Genomic DNA, 22,162 nt, shown 5'->3' on the forward strand with positions numbered 1-22,162 from the left:
AAATGGGTGCCCGGTCAGAATGGGTCAACAGCAGCAATGTTGACATATTGATATAGTAGGGTAAAGACAGGTGTTACAAAGGATACCAATTAAAGCTCCACTATGTAACTATTTTTGTATTTTTTGAGGGGCGCTAATGCTATAGCCCTTGAAAGGAGAATTGACGTCATACTGTATGTGGACGAGCAAATCGGCTATTTTTGTCCTACTCAAAGTTTAATTTATGTCATATGTGTCTGATGTACGACAATGAGAGCGCGCCCACTTCACACGAGTGTGATTTTTATTAATACAATGTACTGTTGTCCAATCTGTATGGTAATATGGTAATGTTAATTCAATATTACTTATACAATTGGCTAGATGTATTTTGTCTCCCTGCTTTTCAATTGAGACTTTTAGATGATGTCAAAGGTCATGTCTCACCTATAGACAGTTAGACACAGGAAAATACAAATAAAAGAAGACAGTAGCCTACAAATGTCAGCACCCCGGGTTAAATCCGGGGTAGAAGATTAAAGTTACATAGTGCAGCTTTAGGGTTCCGTTTAATTTAACAGGCCTATATACAGTAGTACATACTACGTCCGACACACTTTTTTTTAGCTGGCCAGTCCAAAGAAAGTTTCATATTCTGCCATAGAACTCTTCTGGAGTTCAATACCGCCGGTCGCTCAAGCCACTGAAGCTGTGCAGCCTATACCCAGATCTCCCTGTGCCCTCCAGCCTATACCCAGATCTCCCTGTGCCCTCCAGCCTATACCCAGATCTCCCTGTGCCCTCAGCCCTCATCTCCCTGTGCCCTCCCTGTGCCCTCAGCCCTCATCTCCCTGTGCCCTCCAGCCTATACCCAGATCTCCCTGTGCCCTCCTGCACTTGGCATGAAGGTATGGAGGTTTCGCCATGTCTTGCGACAGGTCGTGTTTCATGCATGGTCAACCGGAGTAGAGAGAGATTTCAGAGGTGTTTGTACCAACCTGGAGGTACAAACATTAACAAACACACATAAGGACGACATTGTTTTCTAGCAGCATTCTTCAAAATGGTTGTCGTCATTCAGGGTTCTTTGTTCCCGGGGTCCTACTTGGGAACATGAAAAGGGGGTCCTATACTGTATGTTATAGTGTAATTCCCCAGTTGTGCATGTACAGTAACCACGCCTCCATCACTGTGATTTCACTGTGTTTGACAGTGAGACGTACGGTGTACCCCAGACGAGTAGCATCGAGCTAATGGCCTCCTCGCATGTCGACAGGTGCGCCGTCCACGTGGCAAGCCATGGCAGACGGAATAGGTTATTATCGCACATAATAGTCCCTGACAATGAAGTACGCATTACACCGGGGCTCCGCCGGGCGCGTCAGCGTCGCGTCTCCGTCACCGCCGGGGAATGTTCCCTTTTTAATCAATGAAGGGTGGCTCCACTGCCCGCGTTGCGTGACTGCATTCAAATTGCCCCAGTTCGTTTTTTTGACGCACGCGACGGAGACGTAACGCGCCCGGTGGAGCCCCGGTTTTAGGCTAGCCATGTCTGGCCAGACTGTGCAAATGTTTTCTGCCAGAGCAAATATTTAATCCTACAGTATATTGAGCTTGGGGGACATATAGGGTACATATAGGTACGGTCCTATGAAGTTAGGAATAATGCTGGAATGATACACTGTTGTATCCAACTATCACACTGTGCTACACTTTAACTATTACACTCTAAACATTCAGGCTGACACCGTTTTCCAGGGCAATGTTTAATGGCGTGACCATGAGGTAGGAGGGATTCAGTGTGTCCTTCTCAAGCGGCACATGACAGTTTGGGCACAGGTTAGCTATGGACGGGATCTGGATGTAGGACAGGTCTCTATGACAACCACTGCCGCCGTGCTGCTTTACAATAAGTCACCGGCAGGGACGACATGGGGAACACGTAAACCTTCCCTCACCACCAAGGACAAAGATGTGTGGCTTTCAAGGTTGCTTTTGTTTTAGTAAACCTCAATGGCTTCCAAATGTCAAAAGGCTTTTCTTTTCTTCAAGATTGTGTATCGCTTGTCATGTAATCTGTTTGAATACATGAAAACATGAATGTATTTTTTAACCAGATGTTATATTGTTAATGTATTTTTATACCATGTTTTTACAAAGTGTTAGTTATGTACAAAATAATTAAAAGAAAAACTGAACAATCACTTTGCCTCTGTGACCCAGAGTCCAGTTCATTTTTGAGTACTTTGTTACTGTACTTGTAATTTTTTGGAGGATTTATACTGGGGATATTTCACTCAAATATATATACTGCAGTGTAGGCTATATATAATAAAATAAAGAAAATAATGGAAAAATGACAGCCCCATCGCCCTTTAAAATAACATTTGAATGCATGAGGCTGGCTGTGATTTTTCCATACATTTTTCATTTAGTTTAAGTTTATTTTATTTGAAAGTGAAATATCCCTTTTCTTTTACTCCACTACATTTACTGGGAGATGACGGATGTTCTCTCTCCTTTCCAAGTTTGATGTTGGACAAATGACTTTTAGTCAGATTCATCAACTCCGACACCTAATAATTTATACAAACTATGGACTGATTATTATGTACTGCACTGTAAGATCATCATAGTGCAAAAGGGACCCAGTATTGTCCATCCTATCACCCAGTTGGTGTTAATGCTTCCCCCAGTGTACCAGCCATCTTTACCACTTTACATGCACAACCTTCAATAACCTCCTGGCTGCATCTTCATTCGTTCAGACATCGCTTGTATTTCAAGAGCACAATTAATGACCCTTAAAATGAATGCTTGAAATAGTTTCTTGCAGATATTTTTTTTATCAGCTATATTACATTTATGATTTACCTGGTGGTAAATGACTTTCCCCTTTCATTGTTCCACAACATTTTCTTGTAGGGGAACAAGTCTGGCACAAATGGCCCGGGGCCTACCAGATTAACTTTCAAGTAATATAAGGTAGGCCTAGATATGTACTCAAGTAGCCTATACTCAGTCTCAAGTTATGTTTAGTACTACTTGTACTAACACTGGTGCATACACGCATTCACACACACACACACACACACACACACACACACACACACACACACACACACACACACACACACATACAGGCAGGCACGCACACACGCACGGTTTTATTTGTCACTCAGATAAGGAAGATCCACCCACATTCACCAGTCCAGGTGCAGGACAGATAATCATGAAAGATAAGAGAAGGTTAATCAAGAAATAAGTGGATTATTAAACTAGCTGCAGACTTTATTATCTTTTGTTTGCCACTCACACTTAATTCAGAATGATTTACAGTAACCAAGGACAACACAATTAAGCAACACATGAAATGCATAGAAATAGTCATCTAGAATCATAGGTAACCAGAACCTATCATCAGTGTGTAGAATATACTGTATATTTAAACTAAGTCCAAATTTTATTCTGACGCCTCCACGAAAAGGCCTTGTTGTCCTGACCCTGTTCATACATTATGGATAATTAGTGTGGACTCAAACTGTTATTGGTCTATAGTACTTGCCACAGTCTCTGGCTGATGTGTCCTTGCATTTGTGAGTGGACCTGTGTGTGGGCGGCGCTATTATTTTCCCTAGGATAGCTCAGGGAAGGAGCGCTCGTTTTACCACACCGGCTACTACTAGTAGTCAAGGAAAGCGCCACCTGCACGGGCGGAACCTCACCTTCTAATATAAACATAACCCCCATTCTGCCAGCTGCCTCGCTAGCCTAGTGGACTACTCCACCGACTTGTAATAATACTTTGCTGGTTTGCGCCCCACTGCCGCCACTGTTTTTACAACCGCAGACTTTTTAATAGTTTTTGGATTAAGGTTGCATTCAAAAAACTGGATTAGGGTTGGTGAAGGATGCGTTGCTCCCCTGCTTGCGGTTATGTTTAGGTTAGAGTTAGAGATAGGGTTAGGGTTAGGGTTAGAGATAGGGTTAGGGTTAGGGTTAGAGATAGGGTTAGAGTTAGGGTTAGGGTTAGAGTTAGGGTTAGGGTTAGAGTTAGGGTTAGGGTTAGGGTTAGAGTTAGGGTTAGGGTTAGAGTACTAGTAGGCATAAACACTTGTGTGCGGTCCAAAACACAACCCAGCGCTTCCTACTCCACTGACAACCAATCACAGCGCTCTAAATTCCTCCAGCTTCCTGCTTGGCACACCTGTTACCAGTTCCCTCATCTACCTCACCTGTCTGGCTCTGGCATCAGCTCATCATAAAACCCTAGTCCTCTTCTCACCATACAGCATTTCTCCACCTCTTGTGTGTGACCATACTGCCTCGCCTGCCTGCCACCGGCCTCAGTTTGTGCCCCAAAGAGAAGATCTACAAGCCCAACACCCCTTTTGTTTGAATAAACACCCTTGGACTTTTACTTTGTTTCTGCATTTGGGCCAGTTGTACTATAATTGTGACAACAATGACCTGACATCTGCCTACATAATGCTATCTAAATGACATTTGACCCTTTGCATATCCCTGGACGGTTGTCAAGGCTAGGGCAAGTGTTATGGCAAGTGCTACGGGGTAAGTAAGGTGGAGTCTGAAGAGGTTAGTTTTCAGATTACTGCGGAAGGTTGTGAATGACTGCAGTTCTATATTGCAATGGGGAATGTATTCCACGATTTGGGAGCCAGAAGGAAGAAGAGTCTGAGATGTGTGGAGCATTGCCCCGGATGTTTTAGCGAAGGTTCTGCCAGCTTCCCTGTGTTAGCTGATCTTAGTGAGCGAGCAGGAGGGGTTGTAGGGTTGGATCATACTTTGTAGACATGGGGGTGCCATACCTTTGGTTGCTTTGTAGGCCAACGTCAGTGTTTTGCGCTCTGTGCGGGCAGCAACTGTAAGCCAATGGAGGAAGCTGACTCGGCTGAGACGGGGCTTAAGTGCACATGCCAGGAGGCCAGTAACGAGAGAGGATGGGCTGACTCCTGGGTGAGGAAGGGCATGATCCTCCTGTTATCGAGGGTAAAGGCCTAGAATACTCCAGTTTTAGGTGATAAGCGGGTGGCCACCGAAAACTACAACATGATGTCACGCTGCAGTGATAAGCGACTCACTAGTGACCGCTGCAATGTGTGTGCCTTGAATAAGAGGTGGCCGTCCAGGACACGTACACCGAGGTTCTACTAGTGACCGCTGCAATGTGTGTGCCTTGAATAAGAGGTGGCCGTCCAGGACACGTACACCGAGGTTCTACTAGTGACCGCTGCAATGTGTGTGCCTTGAATAAGAGGTGGCCGTCCAGGACACGTACACAGAGGTTCTACTAGTGACCGCTGCAATGTGTGTGCCTTGAATAAGAGGTGGCCGTCCAGGACACGTACACAGAGGTTCTACTAGTGACCGCTGCAATGTGTGTGCCTTGAATAAGAGGTGACCGTCCAGGACACGTACACTGAGGTTCTACTAGTGACCGCTGCAATGTGTGTGCCTTGAATAAGAGGTGGCCGTCCAGGACACGTACACAGAGGTTCTACTAGTGACCGCTGCAATGTGTGTGCCTTGAATAAGAGGTGGCCGTCCAGGACACGTACACTGAGGTTCTACTAGTGACCGCTGCAATGTGTGTGCCTTGAATAAGAGGTGGCCGTCCAGGACACGTACGCCGAGGTTCTTGGCTGTGGGAACCAGAGTCACCAGGGCGTCACGCAGGGACAGGGAAGACACAACACTATCGTCTTGTGTAAACCACCGCATCCCACGCCTCAATGATGACCCTATATGAGATAAGATAAGTTACCTAGTTAGGTCATTTTATCTATTCTTGTGATAATATTGTCGCCCACTTAACTGCGAAGCATTCGGCCTTGCTTGACGATGTGTGAAGTGTTGATGAAAATGTTCACTGAAAGTGTTTAACCGCTTTATACCGGAATGCTAAAGCAGCTAACACTCTCCTCTCATGCAAGTGATTGACAATATATAAATTCACTATACTAACTTTGATGAGGCAGTATTGCATTGTTTTAAAAAAAATATATGGTTTTCTTCATTTCCTGGAAACTGTATTTTTTCATTTCCTGAAAAATGAACATTTTGGAGTTAGGTGGTTTCTTCCCGACAACAGAGATATAAAAATCTAATCTGTACATTGAAACTATGCTACAGGTTAAGGTGGAGTCTGAAGAGATGAGTCATCAGATTACGGCAGAGGATTGGGCGCCAGTCTGCAGTTCTAATTGCAATGGGAGTTCAATCCACAGTTAGGGAGCCAGAGGAAGAGTCTGGGATGTGTGGAGCCGCTGTCGGGAGCCACGGGTGAGTTTTAACCGGCCATGCTTGTGTCTTTTTTCTTTTGTCAAATAGGTTTTATTGAGATTTTTTTTTCTTTTATAGAAAACAAAAAATGAAAGAAAAGGACAAAAAAAAGAAAGAAAAACCTCAACCCTCCCACCCATACTACTCAGTGACACCGCATACTATAGAATAAAATAGTAAGATGAAAAATGGAAAACATCTGAAAAGAAAATTGCGTACACTACAGTCAACCATATCAGTGGTATCCTGTCTATTAAGTCCAGACCATCGGGACAGACAGACAGACAGACAGACAGACAGACAGTCACAGACAGAGCGGCTGTCAGCCTGTCACCGAAGGCGAAGCAATGCAGCGAGCGTGTGATTATTGTCCATTTAAAAACGCGCTGAGATGCGCATCTCAGGGCGACGGAGCTCGGTCCTCGGAGCGTACTGGCGGAGGAGGACTTCGGGTTTGGGTTCAATGGGTTGTGTTTTGTAGGGTACAAACATTTTGTAAATGACCCATGCATCATGATGCATTTATGATGAATTCCTGTTCTGTTCTTTAGCTACATAGAAATGTCTATTTGTATGTCTCTAAATGGTTGTATGTCTTTAAATGTTTTGATGAATTTAACAATGTGGACCCTGTTGTAAACAAGTGTAATGCTTAATTGGGTCGTCCACTCACAGTTGACAGTCTTTGTATTGAGTTTGTGCTTAAAATGTACTGTAAATTCTACAAACTGTTAATAAATATTTCAATCAATCAATCAAAAAGCATGCACTCTCTCTCTCTCCGCTATTACTGGTATAGGGCCTTAGTCCTACTCCTCCTCCCAGCCAACACCCCCCGCTGACAGGTAGTTACCCCCCCCCCCCCCCCCCCCCCCCCCGTAAATCAAAAGGGCATGTGAGATCAAACCCACAATTCAACATGGTTGGTTTTAATTGGTTTTAAGATATTAATTTTGTATTCATCCCGACCTTAGGACCCCAAATCACACCTTGGAAAGCATGAGTGTATTTCAAACAGAAAGTGTTTTTTGACTGAGGGGTCATATTTTGACAGCAAGCAAACTGCCTGTCATAATTTCACCCCCCCCCCCCCCTCCCTAACTAAAGATTGGACAGTATTAGGATGTTGATATTAATTTTGTATTCATCTTTAGGGCCAGAATAATCTTCAGACGAACACTAGATGGCGGCAAAACGTCGGTTTTCCAGTCTGTGCAGCATGACATGACTTTAAACCATAATGTAGTTTCACCTGCTTCATTCCTCTTTCTCTCTCTCTCTCTCTGTCTCTCTCTGTCTCTCTCTCTCTCTCTCTCTGTCTCTCTCTGTCTCTCTCTCTCTGTCTCTCTCTCTCTCTCTCTCTCTGTCTCTCTCGCTATTTATCAACATATCAAGAGGGGCTTTTAGTCCACCCTTCTCTTCCACTATGTGTGTGCGTGTCTACAGACATCTGTAGACAGATGTATGCAATCATATGTATTCAATTCATCAACAAACTAAATAGTACAACCATAACACTATTATTTATTTAAAATAATTTAAAACTTATTTTAATTGGAGATGTTCATATAAATAAGCAAAGAGTGCATCAAAATTTACTTGAGTAAAAAAGTAAAAGTACTAACTATGCATAATTTCCCGTTGCATATGTATAATAAGATCTAGGCTAGATTGGCTGTTTATTTTCAAATAGCCAAAGTTTAAATAGGGCTGACATTTTCAAATAATTGTAGCTCCACTAGTACTTAGGAAAGGTACCCTAAAATTGCATGTACTACTTAAGTAGTACTTTGGTAAATGTACTGTTACTTTCCACCACTGGTACATACATACATATTGGACATAGACATGGTTCTCTGGCAGTGTAAAAATGTGCAACAATACAGTGGTAGATAAAAGCATGAACACAAAACATGACTAATGGCATTAGCTAAGAGAGGAGATAGAAGACTCAAGGGAGTCCTTGCTTGACACAATGGCTGGCACATGATTTGGCAAGGGCAACATGCACATAATTGTTATGGATCTAGCCTAATATATGCCATATGACTTTTGTTGTTGTAGGAGCCATGAGGCTAGTGGTGTATTATTTCTGTTGTTGGCAATATTGTTTTTGAACACTTGGTGGCGGGTTTTAGATTTGACAGCACTGGGTGTGTATTTAGAGGGCACACAGGTGCTGTGATTGAGATGGGACACAGACCAAGGACTGTCTAAAGAGGACAAGAAGCGAAGACCGTAAGGGCGCCGCCATGTTGCTCACATGGTGCTCCATGGAAGGAAAGAAACATGCGCAGTTGCAGTTGCAGGAAGCTGAACGCGGAAGTGTTGGCTGCATATAGCCCATTGCGCATGTTTTTCCTTCCATGGAGCACCATGTGAGCAACATGGCGGCGCCCTTACGGTCTTCGCGTCCCGTCCTCTTTAGACAGTCCTTGACACAGACTAGGATACAGGGTCATGGGAGCACAGCACACCGTTCCTACTGTTTTCTGTGTACTGCGTATAGCATCACTCCCACCATGCCTGTGACAAAGGAAAGTGATGGATGGCCGTTATATTCAAAGTTTTACAAAAATAGTGTATTGAGTCATTGTGACAGACACTCATTTTGAAATCGTAGACACAAGAGAATGCACTGACATAAGTTACAGTAAATCTTTACAAAACTCAAGGTCAAACTTCGGCCATGTGTAAGACAGGCTTTTACACGTGTGGCTGAAGTTAACACCTTTAAAATATATTGAACTGTTAATCGAAAATCACTTTTGGAGCACCGTTAACTCATTGCAGAAGTTCACAGAATTCACAATAAATCACAGAGCCAGAGAGTCTCTGAAATGTTGACATTTCAAGGTCTCCCCATAACTCTGACAGCATACAAATGGAAGGGTCCATTTGATTCCATTTCTATACTGTCAGAGTTACAGACTTGTAAGGGTCCCCCTCCCCCCTAAAGGAACACTGAGGGCTCCATTTTTGTCACCACTAAACCCCTTATCCCTAAACTTCTTTAACTTTTTTTTGCAAAACATCTTTGAATAGTTAAGCTCACAACGTGTCAATGTAGATTGGCTAGTTGAACTATTCAAAAATGTTTAGTAAAATAGTAAAAAGGAAAAGAAAAAAAAGTTTAGGGATAAGGGGTTTAGCTGTGACAAATGGAGCCCTCTGAGAGTCCCTGCAATCCACTTTGAGAGCATCTCATCTCAGCCTCATCACAGGGAGAGCAGGGACAGGAGAATGGACAGAACGGCCACCATGAGCAGCAGGTGACTGGGGTGGACGGAGGCAGCTTGTCCGGGACTAGTGTCAGGGTCCACGGCGCAGTTCTCGTAGGGCTCCAGGCAGGCTGCGAAGGCCATGGCGTGGGCAATGTAGTTCTGTTCCTGGACGCCGGTGAAGAGGTGGGCCATGGGGCCCTTGGCGAAGATGGCGACGTCCTCCGAACCATGGGTCTCTGAGCCCAGCCGGACGGCTGACGGCTGGCGATAGTCATTTCCGGCTGGTGGAGGAAAAGAGGGGAGGGGCGGTAAGTTTTCTAAATGGTGCTTATTTGTTGTTTGAAGTATGCCATCCATTGAGTCATATAGTCTAGCTACATTCATATAGGCTACAGTAGCTAGACTCTAGCAAGATATACGGAATCGGACGGTTCCAATTGCCCCAAATAGCAGGGACGTGGTGCACGTACATGTGATTGTATGATTCTAGTTGTAGGGCATTACATGACAACAAAAAACATTAAAACAATATGGATATTGTATTGTTTAAATATTACTGTATGTCATAATTTTGTCCATATTCCAACTGTCTCCATCCAGTTTCACCAGAAGATGGTGGTATTTTACTACTTCAATTTCATATTCATTATGACGCTCTACGGTTCTACCATACAGTATGTACAATTTAGGTATTTAGCAGATGCTCTTAATCCAGAACGACTACCTTATGAAACTGAAGGACACTTACATGAAATGCTTTCATTCACATCTAGGCGAGGCGCCTCGTACCCTGGCCCATTTCCATAGAGGGCGTTGGTGAAAGCCTTGTCATCTTCGTCCAAACTTCGAGACACACCTTGAAAACAGGAGACCTTAAGATCAGTGATTGGTTCAACGAGGATCGGACAAAAAATAAATAAACTTTTTTTTTTTTTTTTTAAGTGCCTCTCGGGTCACAGGTCTCCGCCAGGTCAGGTTGTGGCCTCCTGGTGGCACTATAATAGGCCAATGTGAAAAGGGTGCCATTTTCTCATAAATTAAAGCCCTACTTGATCATACTACAGTGTCAAACAAAAGCATAAAAAATAGCAGATACATAGGGGCACGGTGGGGCACGGTAGCACAGTCGGTAGTATAGGGTATAGGTACCCTCACAAAAAACATGCAGTAATCCTGGTCTCTAAACTGCCTCCCCCTGGCCAGCCGGGGTGCCTGATGGAGGGGAAAGGAACTGGTCGGAATAACGTTTTCCTTCTGCGCCGGGGAAATTCCCCCGTTAGGTGAAAAGAAGCAGCTTAGACTCCTCATGCAAAATAGCAGATTCACAAGTTTGAACTTGTGGTTCCATTGATCCAAGCCAGAACACACAATCGATTGATTCATAGTAAAAAAAGTACACATGCTATGAAAACGCACACAGGCCACCCATCTGACCATTTAACAGCCTATCGGCTGCCGTGTTCATGGTAGGATGTGTGGGACGGGAACACTTTCAAGATGTTCACGTGGGCCCTGATCAAAATACAGAATGTGTATGTCACCTAAAACTGGGTTTCCTCTGTTAGCATATCCTCCAAAGGCAAACACGTGGGAGTGGTCAGCAGTGACCACAGTCATGGTGTCCATCTCATTGGTCAGCTCGCCTGCCCGTCCAATTGCCTGGTCGAACTGTACCCCCTCAGTCAGCGCCCTCTTAGCTCTCCCACCATGGTGGCCATGGTCAATTCTCCCCCTTGAAATTCAAAAGGCAACAAAATCAGTAACTGGCTTTCCCCCAAAATAATAAAAAACACTTTGAATCATTACCTAAATGGACAATATTGGTGGGTTTACTCTTTACTATATATGATGATACGATACTGATGAGTCCCCCTTCGTAAAAGGAATACACGAACGCTCGCCCCATAACACACTCAACCGGGTCAAATCAGGCGACCTCTCAGTAACCAGGCATTACTAAACGTAACCTCAGTAAAACTATGCCTTTCCCTAATGGTATTCCTAATATTAACCTCAGTAAAACTATGCCTTTCCCTAATGGTATTCCTAATATTAACCTCAGTAAAACTATGCCTATCCCTAATGGTATTCCTAATATTAACCTCAGTAAAACGAATACAAGAAATTAAGAATGCAAGAACCACTGGTGGAGAGTGGTCCGTTTTGGGGCGAGCCATGCTTTTGGAAAATGCACTCATTTGTGTTTTTTCAACGAATATCAAATTGTGAATAAAATCTCCTAAATGGTTAAAGATATTTTTGGAAAAAACACAAAGAAACTCATCTTCCACAAACAGGAAGTATCCGTTGGGGTTCTTGCTGAGGATCCGGATGGCTTTCTCCGTCATCTCAGTGAGAGAGGGGTCCATGCTAGTGTCACGGACCAGCTCATAGTCCAGGTCTCCTGCATCGAAGAGACCTGGACACACAGAGGCAGAGAGAGAGAAGAAGCAATTTACATGAGGAACGCTTCATTTACCGTCCCATGGTGGATACAATACAGCCAAAAAGCTGCCGTGGGAGAGAGGATAGACAGGGGATTAATGGGCATTCTTCTTGTGGAACGTAATTGGTACAGCATGGGAGTTGGTACAGGGTTGGGAGTTCCATTTCCTTTGTAGACTAATGGGTAGAGTATGGCACCAACACCACCATGGCTAGGAATTAACCAATTTCAACCTGGCGTCCCTAATTCGGGTTTTGTTTATGTTACGTCTTTCATTTGTCTCTGTGCACACCGTACGTATGTGAGTTCCTGTCCTGGACGATATTATCTATCTATTACGGTTTACATTTACAAGTTGTCGATATTTATTTATGCTAATATCACCAAGATAATTTGCTGCACATTGATTTGACTTGGTAAACATAATAATAAACAGATTCTGATGAACATCCCTACACGTTTCTTACCCATGAGGAAGTCAGTGTTCTCAGGATTGACGGCATCAAACTCAGTCTTGTTCCACACATATTTGGCGTTCTGTAAACCAGGCAATGAAATTATGGTTCAGCTCATCCTATAGCGATGTGTGTTATTTGTTATTATGTATTAGATAAAATAGACATTTGTGCCAACCCACATTCACTTTGAAGTTGACCTTTGGAGCACTGTTTTTGGATAAAAATCACACTTGTGTGAACTGTGAAGTGAGGGGCGCCTGGTAATGTTTGTTTAAAGTGCTCTAACTAAGCAAACAAAAGTCCATCAACTTGGATGCTACTCTGTGCTTGTTTAAAGTGCTCTAAACAGACATTAAAAGTCCATAGACATGGCTGCCATATATAATATAATAATATGACATAATAATGACAATATATAATATGACGTAATTCCGTAAACCAGAAGTTGGAGGGGCTAGCACCCCTTAAAAATAAGGCTTTATGATGGAAAGTGCATGAAGTCTGTGCAGGGGGGAAAAAGTGAATACTCTCCCCTCCCACGCCATGCCGTTTTTCATTTTTGGCAAGTCCCCTGGTTAACGCAGAGGAGATGCTGAGCGGCCTTAAGTAGAAGACTAGAGGCTTGTTGTACACTTAAGATATCAAAAGATCACACCCGTGTGAAGTGAGGGGCTCTCTAATCATCGTACATCATCATCAAGAATGGTGGTCCCTTATTGGCCAAGGGTGGCCACTGACATACCCAGACGATTTGCTCAGACACATATGACGTAAATTCTCCATTCATTGTCAATGGCATTTCATTTTTGTATTTGTGTTCAGACAGAATTCTACACTATAGCTGTTTATAGGAGGGGCTAACGCCCCTCAACAAAATGAAATGAAATACCTTTTTGTTTTCCAGCCACTGCGTGACAAGGTTGAGTCCATCTTGGCGTGATCCGTTGGTGGAGTCCTCTGGGTCCTGAACGGTGCTGTTGAACATGTACCTACGACCTCCACCAAGGATGACCTGAACATAGAGAAATACATGGCTCTTAACTGTTCTACAGAGAACATTTCACACATCTATAGGTTTACTTTACTTTACTTTAGTACAGATTTTCAATTTTCAATTCATTGTTTAGAGACTGATCATAGGTTCTTTGTTTACCGATGATCCTATTATTTCTATGCATTTCATGTCTCCGACCTCGTGTTGTCTTGCTTAGTGTCTTTAAATAAATAAGTACAAGTACAAGTACATTGTATATAGGGAGTATGTTTGTGTGGATCTTTCTTTCTTTCTTTCTTGTGGACCATTTGATATGGCCTTACGTCAATCTCTGTGTTGTGGACCATTTGGTAGGCGATGTCTCGGCAGCCATGTTGGACGGCCTCGGGGGTGAGGTCAGAGTCACAGTACCAGCCGCGGTCGGCGCTGTGGGCGTAGGAGCCCGCGGGCGACGCGTGCTGCACGCGAGCAGTGGACACGATGCCCACGGATTTCCCTGAAACACGCAGAGAGGAGAAACAGCAGGTCTAAGTCCTGTTTACATGCAGTCAGTGGACGAGCTAAAATACATACTAAAACTACTATACAGTTTATGTATGTATATGTCCAAAACCCTTACTTTACAGAAAACGTAAAAGATGATATATGCGTTCCAATGGATCAATGCAATGAAGACACTTTTATCCACGACTTATCCTCTTAAAAAGATGTTTATAAATACTGTAAAAGGCATATAATCTCACAATGCATAGAGATGCAAATGGTTATTTTCGCTACTTTTGCACAACACTCTTGTACGATGAAGTAGGCATTAATTTACAAGCAAGGTATCTGCAACTATGTATTACACAACATCCCATTACTCTGCGTGGCTTCGCGTGTGGTTAGGGTTAGGGATTTGGCGAGTCGGACCATCACGCCGTCGGAATAATGAGCCGTTGGAAAAATGACACAGCACCTTTGGAGTTAGGTGGTTTCTGTCCGACAGCTATACCGTGTATAATATATACACTATGTACATGAACAACAAATACACTAACTACACAAAACAAATTAGAATTGAAGAAATGTATATCGTTGCTCTTATCTAAATCAATGCCCTACTTGATCATACTATATTGTCACACCAAAGTAGCAGATAGGCAAGTTGCAAGTTGCAAATCTGCTACTTTTGCTATTTTTGAATTTGAATCCTGAAAAGTAACAGCTTTGGACATATGCATCCCACTACAAATTGAAATAGTTTGACTTTGACTTGACCTTACTAAATACATGTTTTATAGCATTTCCAGGATCAATTTGGATTGGATATTGTGAATATCATTTTGTAATGTTATGTTCACATAAGTATGCATATGAGGAAATGCCTATTATTGTCCTATTATTGTGGCAACATGTTTTCTTTCTCTGAATGTTCCAAGAGATATGTCGCCCAAGTTGCCCCAACAAACAGCCCCAATATGACTAGAATAACTGGTGCATGCATAGGAGTTGGACCCGTTGCAAAGTCAAAGCAGCCCACATGCTTTTAATTTCCTCTAATCTATTATATTTATGACAAAAGCTTATGAAGCCCACCCACAAGTTTGGTCGGCAAAGCTTGCCTTCTCTACTCTGCTCATTTCTGAACAGCAGTATGCTGTGTTTATTTTCCTTGTGCATTTGGATGTACAAGGAAAATACATTCAAGGAAAAATAAAACGGACTGAGATATATAGATCAAATTCAGTTGCATCAATCCATGGGAAAATTGCTGTAATTAGCAGCTAAGTCTATGTTAATCATGTTACCAAGATTGCCTTTTTTCACCTTAGAAATATTGCACGAATCAGAGCCTATTTGTCCTTGGACGATGCAAAAACGCTAATCCACGCCTTTGTTTTTTCTCGGCTTGATTACTGCAATGCACTTTTTTCAGGACTGCCTAAGAAAACAACTGACAGATTACAACTTGTCCAAAATGCAGCAGCCAGAGTTTTAACTAGAACTAAGATGAGAGAACATATTACTCCAGTTTTGGCATCACTGCACTGGCTTCCGGTTGTTTTTAGGATTGATTTTAAAATCCTTTTACTTGTCTATAAAGCTCTCAATGGTCTCGCACCACTGTACCTTCGTCAGGCAGCCTCTGTAGACATTTTTAAAGCTCAGCTCAAGACCCACTTCTACAACATTGCTTTTAATTGATCTTTTATTTTTTTGTTATTCATGTCCTCACTGTATTGCATTACTGCTTGTTTTTTAATGTCGTTGCCTTGCTTTTCTTTTATTCTCCATTGTTCTGTAAAGCACTTTGAGCTGCATTTCATGTCATGAAAGGTGCTATACAAATAAAGTTTTATTATTATTATTTATTATTATGTGAACAGGAAATTACAGCATTGTATAGGAAAATGTATGTGCTTGAACATACCTGTACATTACCTGCACAAACACCCTGGAATAAGTAGACCAGAATGAGAACGAGGCCTTGTTGAGTGTTGTGGTTGCTACAGTAGGATAATTACCTGACTTTTTGGCACGATGCAGAATGGATTCGACCTCGTTTCCAAAGGTGGCGCTGCAGTTGCCGCGCGGTGCGGCGGCAGTCACTCCCAAAGTGCCGTAGTTGGCCTTCACACCACATAAGTATGCCGTGGCTGTGCCGGCGCTGTCTGGCATCTGTTGGTCTACGTTGTATGTCTGTAAGAGCAGAAATAGCATGAATGAATCGATTTATTAGCAGGGGTGTACAGGTAGTATGGGGTGGGGGACTACATGTGCACAGACAATGCTACTACCACGGTGTTCAAGGTGGTAAACTATGCTTACAGCATTTTGGGTTAATTTTGAGTTTGGGTAGGGAGTGGAGATCTTTAACGGGGTTGGCATATTATAGAGTTTGAGACGAAGTTTGTGGCGCATGACACAAAATGACACAACCATGATACACTGTGACACAACAGAAATGTATTTTAGCTACTTTGATTCACACTCAATAAAAGTCACAATAGATGATTAGCGAAATGTCTAAATATAAATCGATAACATTATTGACTATATTTGACTAATGATGACAATTTTACACTATTTCTTATTCGACCAGCAAAGTGAGTCAGTAGATGCTGATCTCACCAGTCAAGGAGTCTATAGATATTAATAATAACCAGGGACGGCTCCAGGGACGGGTAAGGGGGGGCTTTAGCCCCCTCTGGTGGAGGCTTAGCCCCCCCCCTAAGCCCCCCCTCCAAACAAGCCAAATTGACTGACTTCTATGTAAACCAAGATTCATTAGCCCCCCTCTAAATAGCCAGCCCCTCCATAGCACCCACAGTCACAATTGTCTGGAGCCGTCGCTGATAATAACTCATTCTCATCTCATGGTTCGACTCACTAACAAGTTTGTCATTAACAAGCAGGAGTCATGTGGGGGGCGTGGTGAGGTCAGAGGGCTAGGGGGCGGACCTTGGACAGCGCCAGGTACGGGAAGGTGTCCATGGTCAGATTGCACTCCTCGCCGCTCATTCCTGACATTTGACCTTTGAGGATCCGCATGGCCGTCACCGTGGTTACGCCCATGCCTGGAAAACAGGTGAAAGGACAGGACACGCCCCCCTGGCTGTTAGCAGTGGTGGAAAGTAACTAGGTAAGTACTTTACTTAAGTACACTTTTGAAGTATTTGTACTTTACTGAAGTATTTCCAATTTCCAATACTACATCTCAGAGGCAAATATTGTACTTTTACTCCACATTTATTTGAAAACTTTTTAGTTACTAGTTACTATTATTATTACAAAACATGCATTAAACACTTCAGCCCTATATACATTTTGGCCATTTGAAAATAGCTGATCTACAAACTCACAATGCGTCGCATCACGACGCATTGTGAGTTTGTAGATCTGTTATTTTCAAAAGATTATTTTCACTCTGACACTCTGCATAGTGATTACTTTCTACTTTTGGCATTTTAAGTACATTTTGATGCCAATACTTTGTACTTTTTCTCAAGTACATGTTGAATTCTGGACTTTTACTTGTAAAGGACTAGTTGTACATTGCAGTATTGGCACTTTTACTCAAGTCAAACATTGGAGAACTTTTGGTTCCATTTGTACACTCTCAGAGTGACCCTGACTTGTTTTACAGTGTATAGAGATTGAGGTTCGTCTAGTATATTTTAATTCACACCAGTTGCAAATACTGTACTTATAAATACACAGGACATTTCACTTTACTGGTGTCTTTCAAATTTACAATACAATACATGTGAGTAGATTGGAATGGAACCAAATGGACCCGTGTACAGTACAAACTCCATTTGGACCCTGTGGTAGTCCAGACAACCAAATGGACCCACGTACAGTACAGTACAAACTCCATTTGGACCCTGTGGTAGTCCAGACAACCAAATGGACCCACGTACAGTACAGTACAAACTCCATTTGGACCCTGTGGTAGTCCAGACAACCAAATGGACCCACGTACAGTACAGTACAAACTCCATTTGGACCCTGTGGTAGTCCAGACAACCAAATGGACCCGCGTACAGTACAGTACAAACTCCATTTGGACCCTGTGGTAGTCCAGACATTGAGAGCTAGATAAGATCAGCATAAAGACAGAGGATCATTACTTGTTGTTTTTGTGTTGTGTGACCTCTGTACACATGTGAGCACAAGCCAACGTCCTCCTACAGCGCGCAGCAATTGATATTGATAACACACAGCCACAGGATCGAGGCCATGTGTGTTTGATCTTTTTGATTATGATTCAAATTTGTATTGCTTTTTCAGTTTAGTGAATAACTGAGAATGACGTACCCAGATCTTATAATCCGAAAGAACGGCGCAAAATATCCCTCTTTCCCCCTTTGGTTACAACACCTTTTGTATTTCTCTTTTGAAAAATGATCATTTTACACTCTCAAGAGTTAAAGATCGAATAATGGTCCATTTGGTTACCAACTCTCCATCATTTAGCTGGGGACCACCTGGAACCCTCTCATAGACCACTGGTAGTCCCCGGACCACTGGTTGAGAACCACTTCTGTATGGGGTTCTGGAGTAACTTTACCCAGTGCAAGGTGCATGGAAGAACTGGTGGAAAAGACAATCAGCTGCGTGTGCAGTACTGTAGACTAGAGAGCAAGCTGCTTATATTATATTCTATAAACGGATACATTTTCAACTCGTGGTAGTGGTGTAAAGCAGTGGTTCCCAAGGACTCCCAAATTCACACTTAATTAGCCCACGGACCCCCATTAGAAAAGATCTGCCAGCGACCCCCATAAGAGAAGACTTGTATGGCTCTCAGGACCCTCAGTTTGGTGAGGTGTATTTTTCCCTGTGTGTTGTCTAACAGCCGTCCATAGGTCGTGGAGTTTCCCCCACTATCTCCACTATATGGTATATTCCCTGTCAGTGTGCCATTCACTGGTTGTACTCGTCAATCTGTGGTTCGGGGGACTCCTTGGGGTCCTTGAGGGGGTGAGTGGGGTCCCCAAGCAAATCAGCAAATGTAATCTTTCACCGTTTCCAAAATAGGCAATCTAAGAGATTGTAGATCTGCCGTGTTTTACGGATTTTGAAAAATCTTGACATTATCTTCTCCCCTGGGGTCCCTGGGGGAAAAAAGGCCTTTCAAATGGGGTCCATGCACGGCCAAATGCAGATCAATTTGTAGGTCCTTGACAACAATTTGAGAAGCACTGATTTACAGATGTGTATGTTTAATAGTCGTTCATATATGAAAGACTATTAAACATACAGATCTGTAAATCAGTGGTGTTGAGAATCAGATGTTGAAAGAGAAACAAGCAATTGGTCTATGCAAACCAGCCCGAAATAACTACGGCAGGCCAATTAACCTTGATAGTCTAACGTTGATTTGGAGCACCGGTTCTGGAACGTTTTCAACGTTGGAAACACTGAAACAGCCGCGTTCTGTTCAATCACCTCAATCTGTGCCTCAATTCAGAAAAAAACGCAGCGAAAGGACACGAGCCGAGCGTTGCCTAGCGACGGGGAACGCTGCTTTACTGTAGATATTAGCGGGACCATTCTGGATTAATAAAAACACGTAAAACACGTTCTCTGGCGCTCTGGGTTTCAATAAAAACAGTCCATAGACTTGGCTGGCCTATATGACGTGATTTCGGAAAGCCATGCATTGGACGTTTTTCATCCCCCAAATTAACAAGTAACTTGGCCGCAGTCCCCCATCTGAAAATATTTTGTGCCAGGGACCCCCATACAAGATTTGTGATGTACAAAAGCATTCCATATTTGGTTACATTTTCTTTCGAGATGTTATAGCATGTTATAGAATAGCAGATCTAAAATTTAATCAACCCCAAATAAGGAACACTTTAGAAACAAGCCCAAAAAATACCTTCCGATAATTTACAAGGGACTTTATTTAGAGGAAAACAAGCCTAAAGTGGTGGAAATAACCAAGTGCATTTAAGTACACTTTTGAGGGATTTTTACTTCACTGGAGTGTTTCCAATTTTCAATACTCTTACTTCTACTCTACCATCTCAGATGTATACATATACTCCACTTTAGTAGTTACTTTGAAAGAAAGAAAGAAAGAAAGAAAGAAAGAAAGAAAGGCCTCGCTCCTTCAGGTCAGACTCACCGTCGCCCAGGAACATGATGAGGTTCTTGGCTTTGTTGACGTTCAGCTTCCTGTTCAGGGCGTTCCTTACGGCCTCACGGGCGTTGTTGTTCCAGTAGCTCGCTTTGAGCTCTTCATCTGTGGGGAAGAGTTAGCCATCAGTTATTCACTTTGGTGCAGTGTTGATTTCGTTGGCTGAAACTATGACTTCACTAAAGATGTTTGTCGACTACCCTTTTTTCACTGACCGGTGACCGGCAAACGTCATAAAAACAACATAAAAGCTACGCTATGATGACTAAAACTAAATATATTGTCAAATTTGTCAACAAATGAATACTAGATTAAATGTTAGGGAGGGACTAGTGGAGAAGAGATCCAGTAGAACTAAAAGACAGGCTTGCATGGTCCTGCGAAACAGCGCTGTGACACGTGAACTTTTAGAGCAGCTATTTTTAGGTATTAATCAGGTATTTCAACGTCATCACGGTCCGACAATATACATTTTAGTCAACTAAATGAACTGTAGTCGACTACTAGACTAAAAACATTTCAGATGACTAAAATATGACTCAAACTAAATGGAATTTTGTTCAAAAGACTATGACTAAACAAGACTAAACAAGATTCAAAATTGGCTGCATGGAGACTTTTGATATTTGGTTAGGAACAATAATCCTGCCGTCTCTATTTTGGGGACGTCATGTATAGGCACTATAGGAATACATTTTGAAAATGTGAAAACTTAAGTTAACAAGCTCACAATTTGAGCATCCTGTCCTGGCCTGGGGCATACAGGTCAGGGAACTTGCTATAGCAAAGGCTTCAATTGATGACTAACATCTGGTTATCATTAGGGTCTGAGCCAGTGGGTCAAAGAAGTCATGCCACATACGTCACACACACACACACACACACACACACACACACACACACACACACACACACACACACACTGACAACCATACAAACCTATACACCTGCACGCACATGCACAGAATTGACATGCACTCAAGTATATGAAGTGCCTCGTGGTGAATGGACTTCACTTGTAAGGAATCATCTACCTTATATGTCACGATTTGGATGATCTTGAATAAACTATATATATATTGGAAAGAAAGAGATGCGCCTGGACTTCACTTTGTTCTTTTAAACCTGCCTGCATGTATCCACCATTATCAACAATAATAGACTACAGCGGCATCTTATAATAGATAAACTATTTATTTATTTTTGCTGGCCTGTTCTGACCTCACAACACTTCATATTTGGGCATGACTAACACAGAACTGGGTGCGTGGGGAATTAATTTCCAACTTGCATCATTCCAGGTAAGCCAGTGCCCAACGGGCACCACCGTAAATGGTAAATGGTAAATGGTGCATTTATATAGCGCCTTTATCCAAGGCGCTTTACAGAGATTGTGCATTACATTCACCCATTCACACACACATTCATACACCGATGGCAGCGGAAACCATGCAAGGCACCAACTATCGGGAGCAATTAGGGGTTCAGTGTCTTGCTCAAGGACACTTCGAAAGTAACTCTGGGGGAGCCCGGGTTCGAACTGGCAACCTTACGGTTGCCATCCAGGCACTCTACCCCTGAGCCACCGCCGTCCCCGTAGAGGCCCCACAGGCACCGCTCTAGTTTTGTAAATGGCAAGAGCGTAAAGCGTCATTACCAGATGATAAAAACAGTGTTTTTGAAGTCATGACGTGCTCAACATTCTTTTGAGTCATTTTGGAATGTGTGACAGCACAGTTACACTGCACAGCCTGCATTCCAATCATGCTTAGATGCATTAACCATCGCCTAGCTCACCTGTCAGGTTGCGGGTCTCTTTAGCCATGCCCTCTGGGGTTCTTTTTAATAGTGTTATTGGTATAAAAAAAAAATCATTCAGTAACAAGAATAGTTGAGTTTGAACATGAAGGTGAAACATTAACGTTTTTAACAGTTTTAACGTGACCAAAACATTCAATGCAAAGGTTTGCATGCAGTCCATCAATAGCCCCATATTTTGCTTCTCGGCGGGCAGGATTATGGCTGTATCTCATTGACTGTGTGAAGTATGTGAAGACCTTCAAAACAAAATCCATACATTGAGTTTGACTTGATGCTATTTTTTATATTACTTAATACTTTTGG

General features: G+C 42.7%; 1 protein-coding gene across 1 annotated transcript; it reads right to left on the bottom strand.

The window, feature by feature from the left end:
* Positions 1 to 9,469: 9,469 nt before the first annotated feature.
* Positions 9,470 to 20,093, bottom strand: LOC310860332 (intestinal-type alkaline phosphatase-like). Its single transcript, XM_083767190.1, has 10 exons — positions 20,027 to 20,093; positions 16,849 to 16,964; positions 15,912 to 16,086; positions 13,728 to 13,900; positions 13,300 to 13,422; positions 12,420 to 12,489; positions 11,787 to 11,925; positions 11,048 to 11,238; positions 10,255 to 10,362; positions 9,470 to 9,787 (listed from the first exon to the last, which is right to left on the bottom strand). The coding sequence occupies exons 1-10, from the start codon at positions 20,040 to 20,042 to the stop codon at positions 9,501 to 9,503; spliced, it is 1,398 nt and encodes a 465-aa protein (XP_083623316.1). The 5' UTR covers positions 20,043 to 20,093; the 3' UTR covers positions 9,470 to 9,500.
* Between the last annotated feature and the right edge of the window lie 2,069 nt (positions 20,094 to 22,162).

The sequence above is a fragment of the Protomyctophum parallelum genome (assembly GCF_964188405.1).
Source record: "Protomyctophum parallelum genome assembly, chromosome: 6".
Classification (NCBI taxonomy): Eukaryota; Metazoa; Chordata; class Actinopteri; order Myctophiformes; family Myctophidae; genus Protomyctophum; species Protomyctophum parallelum.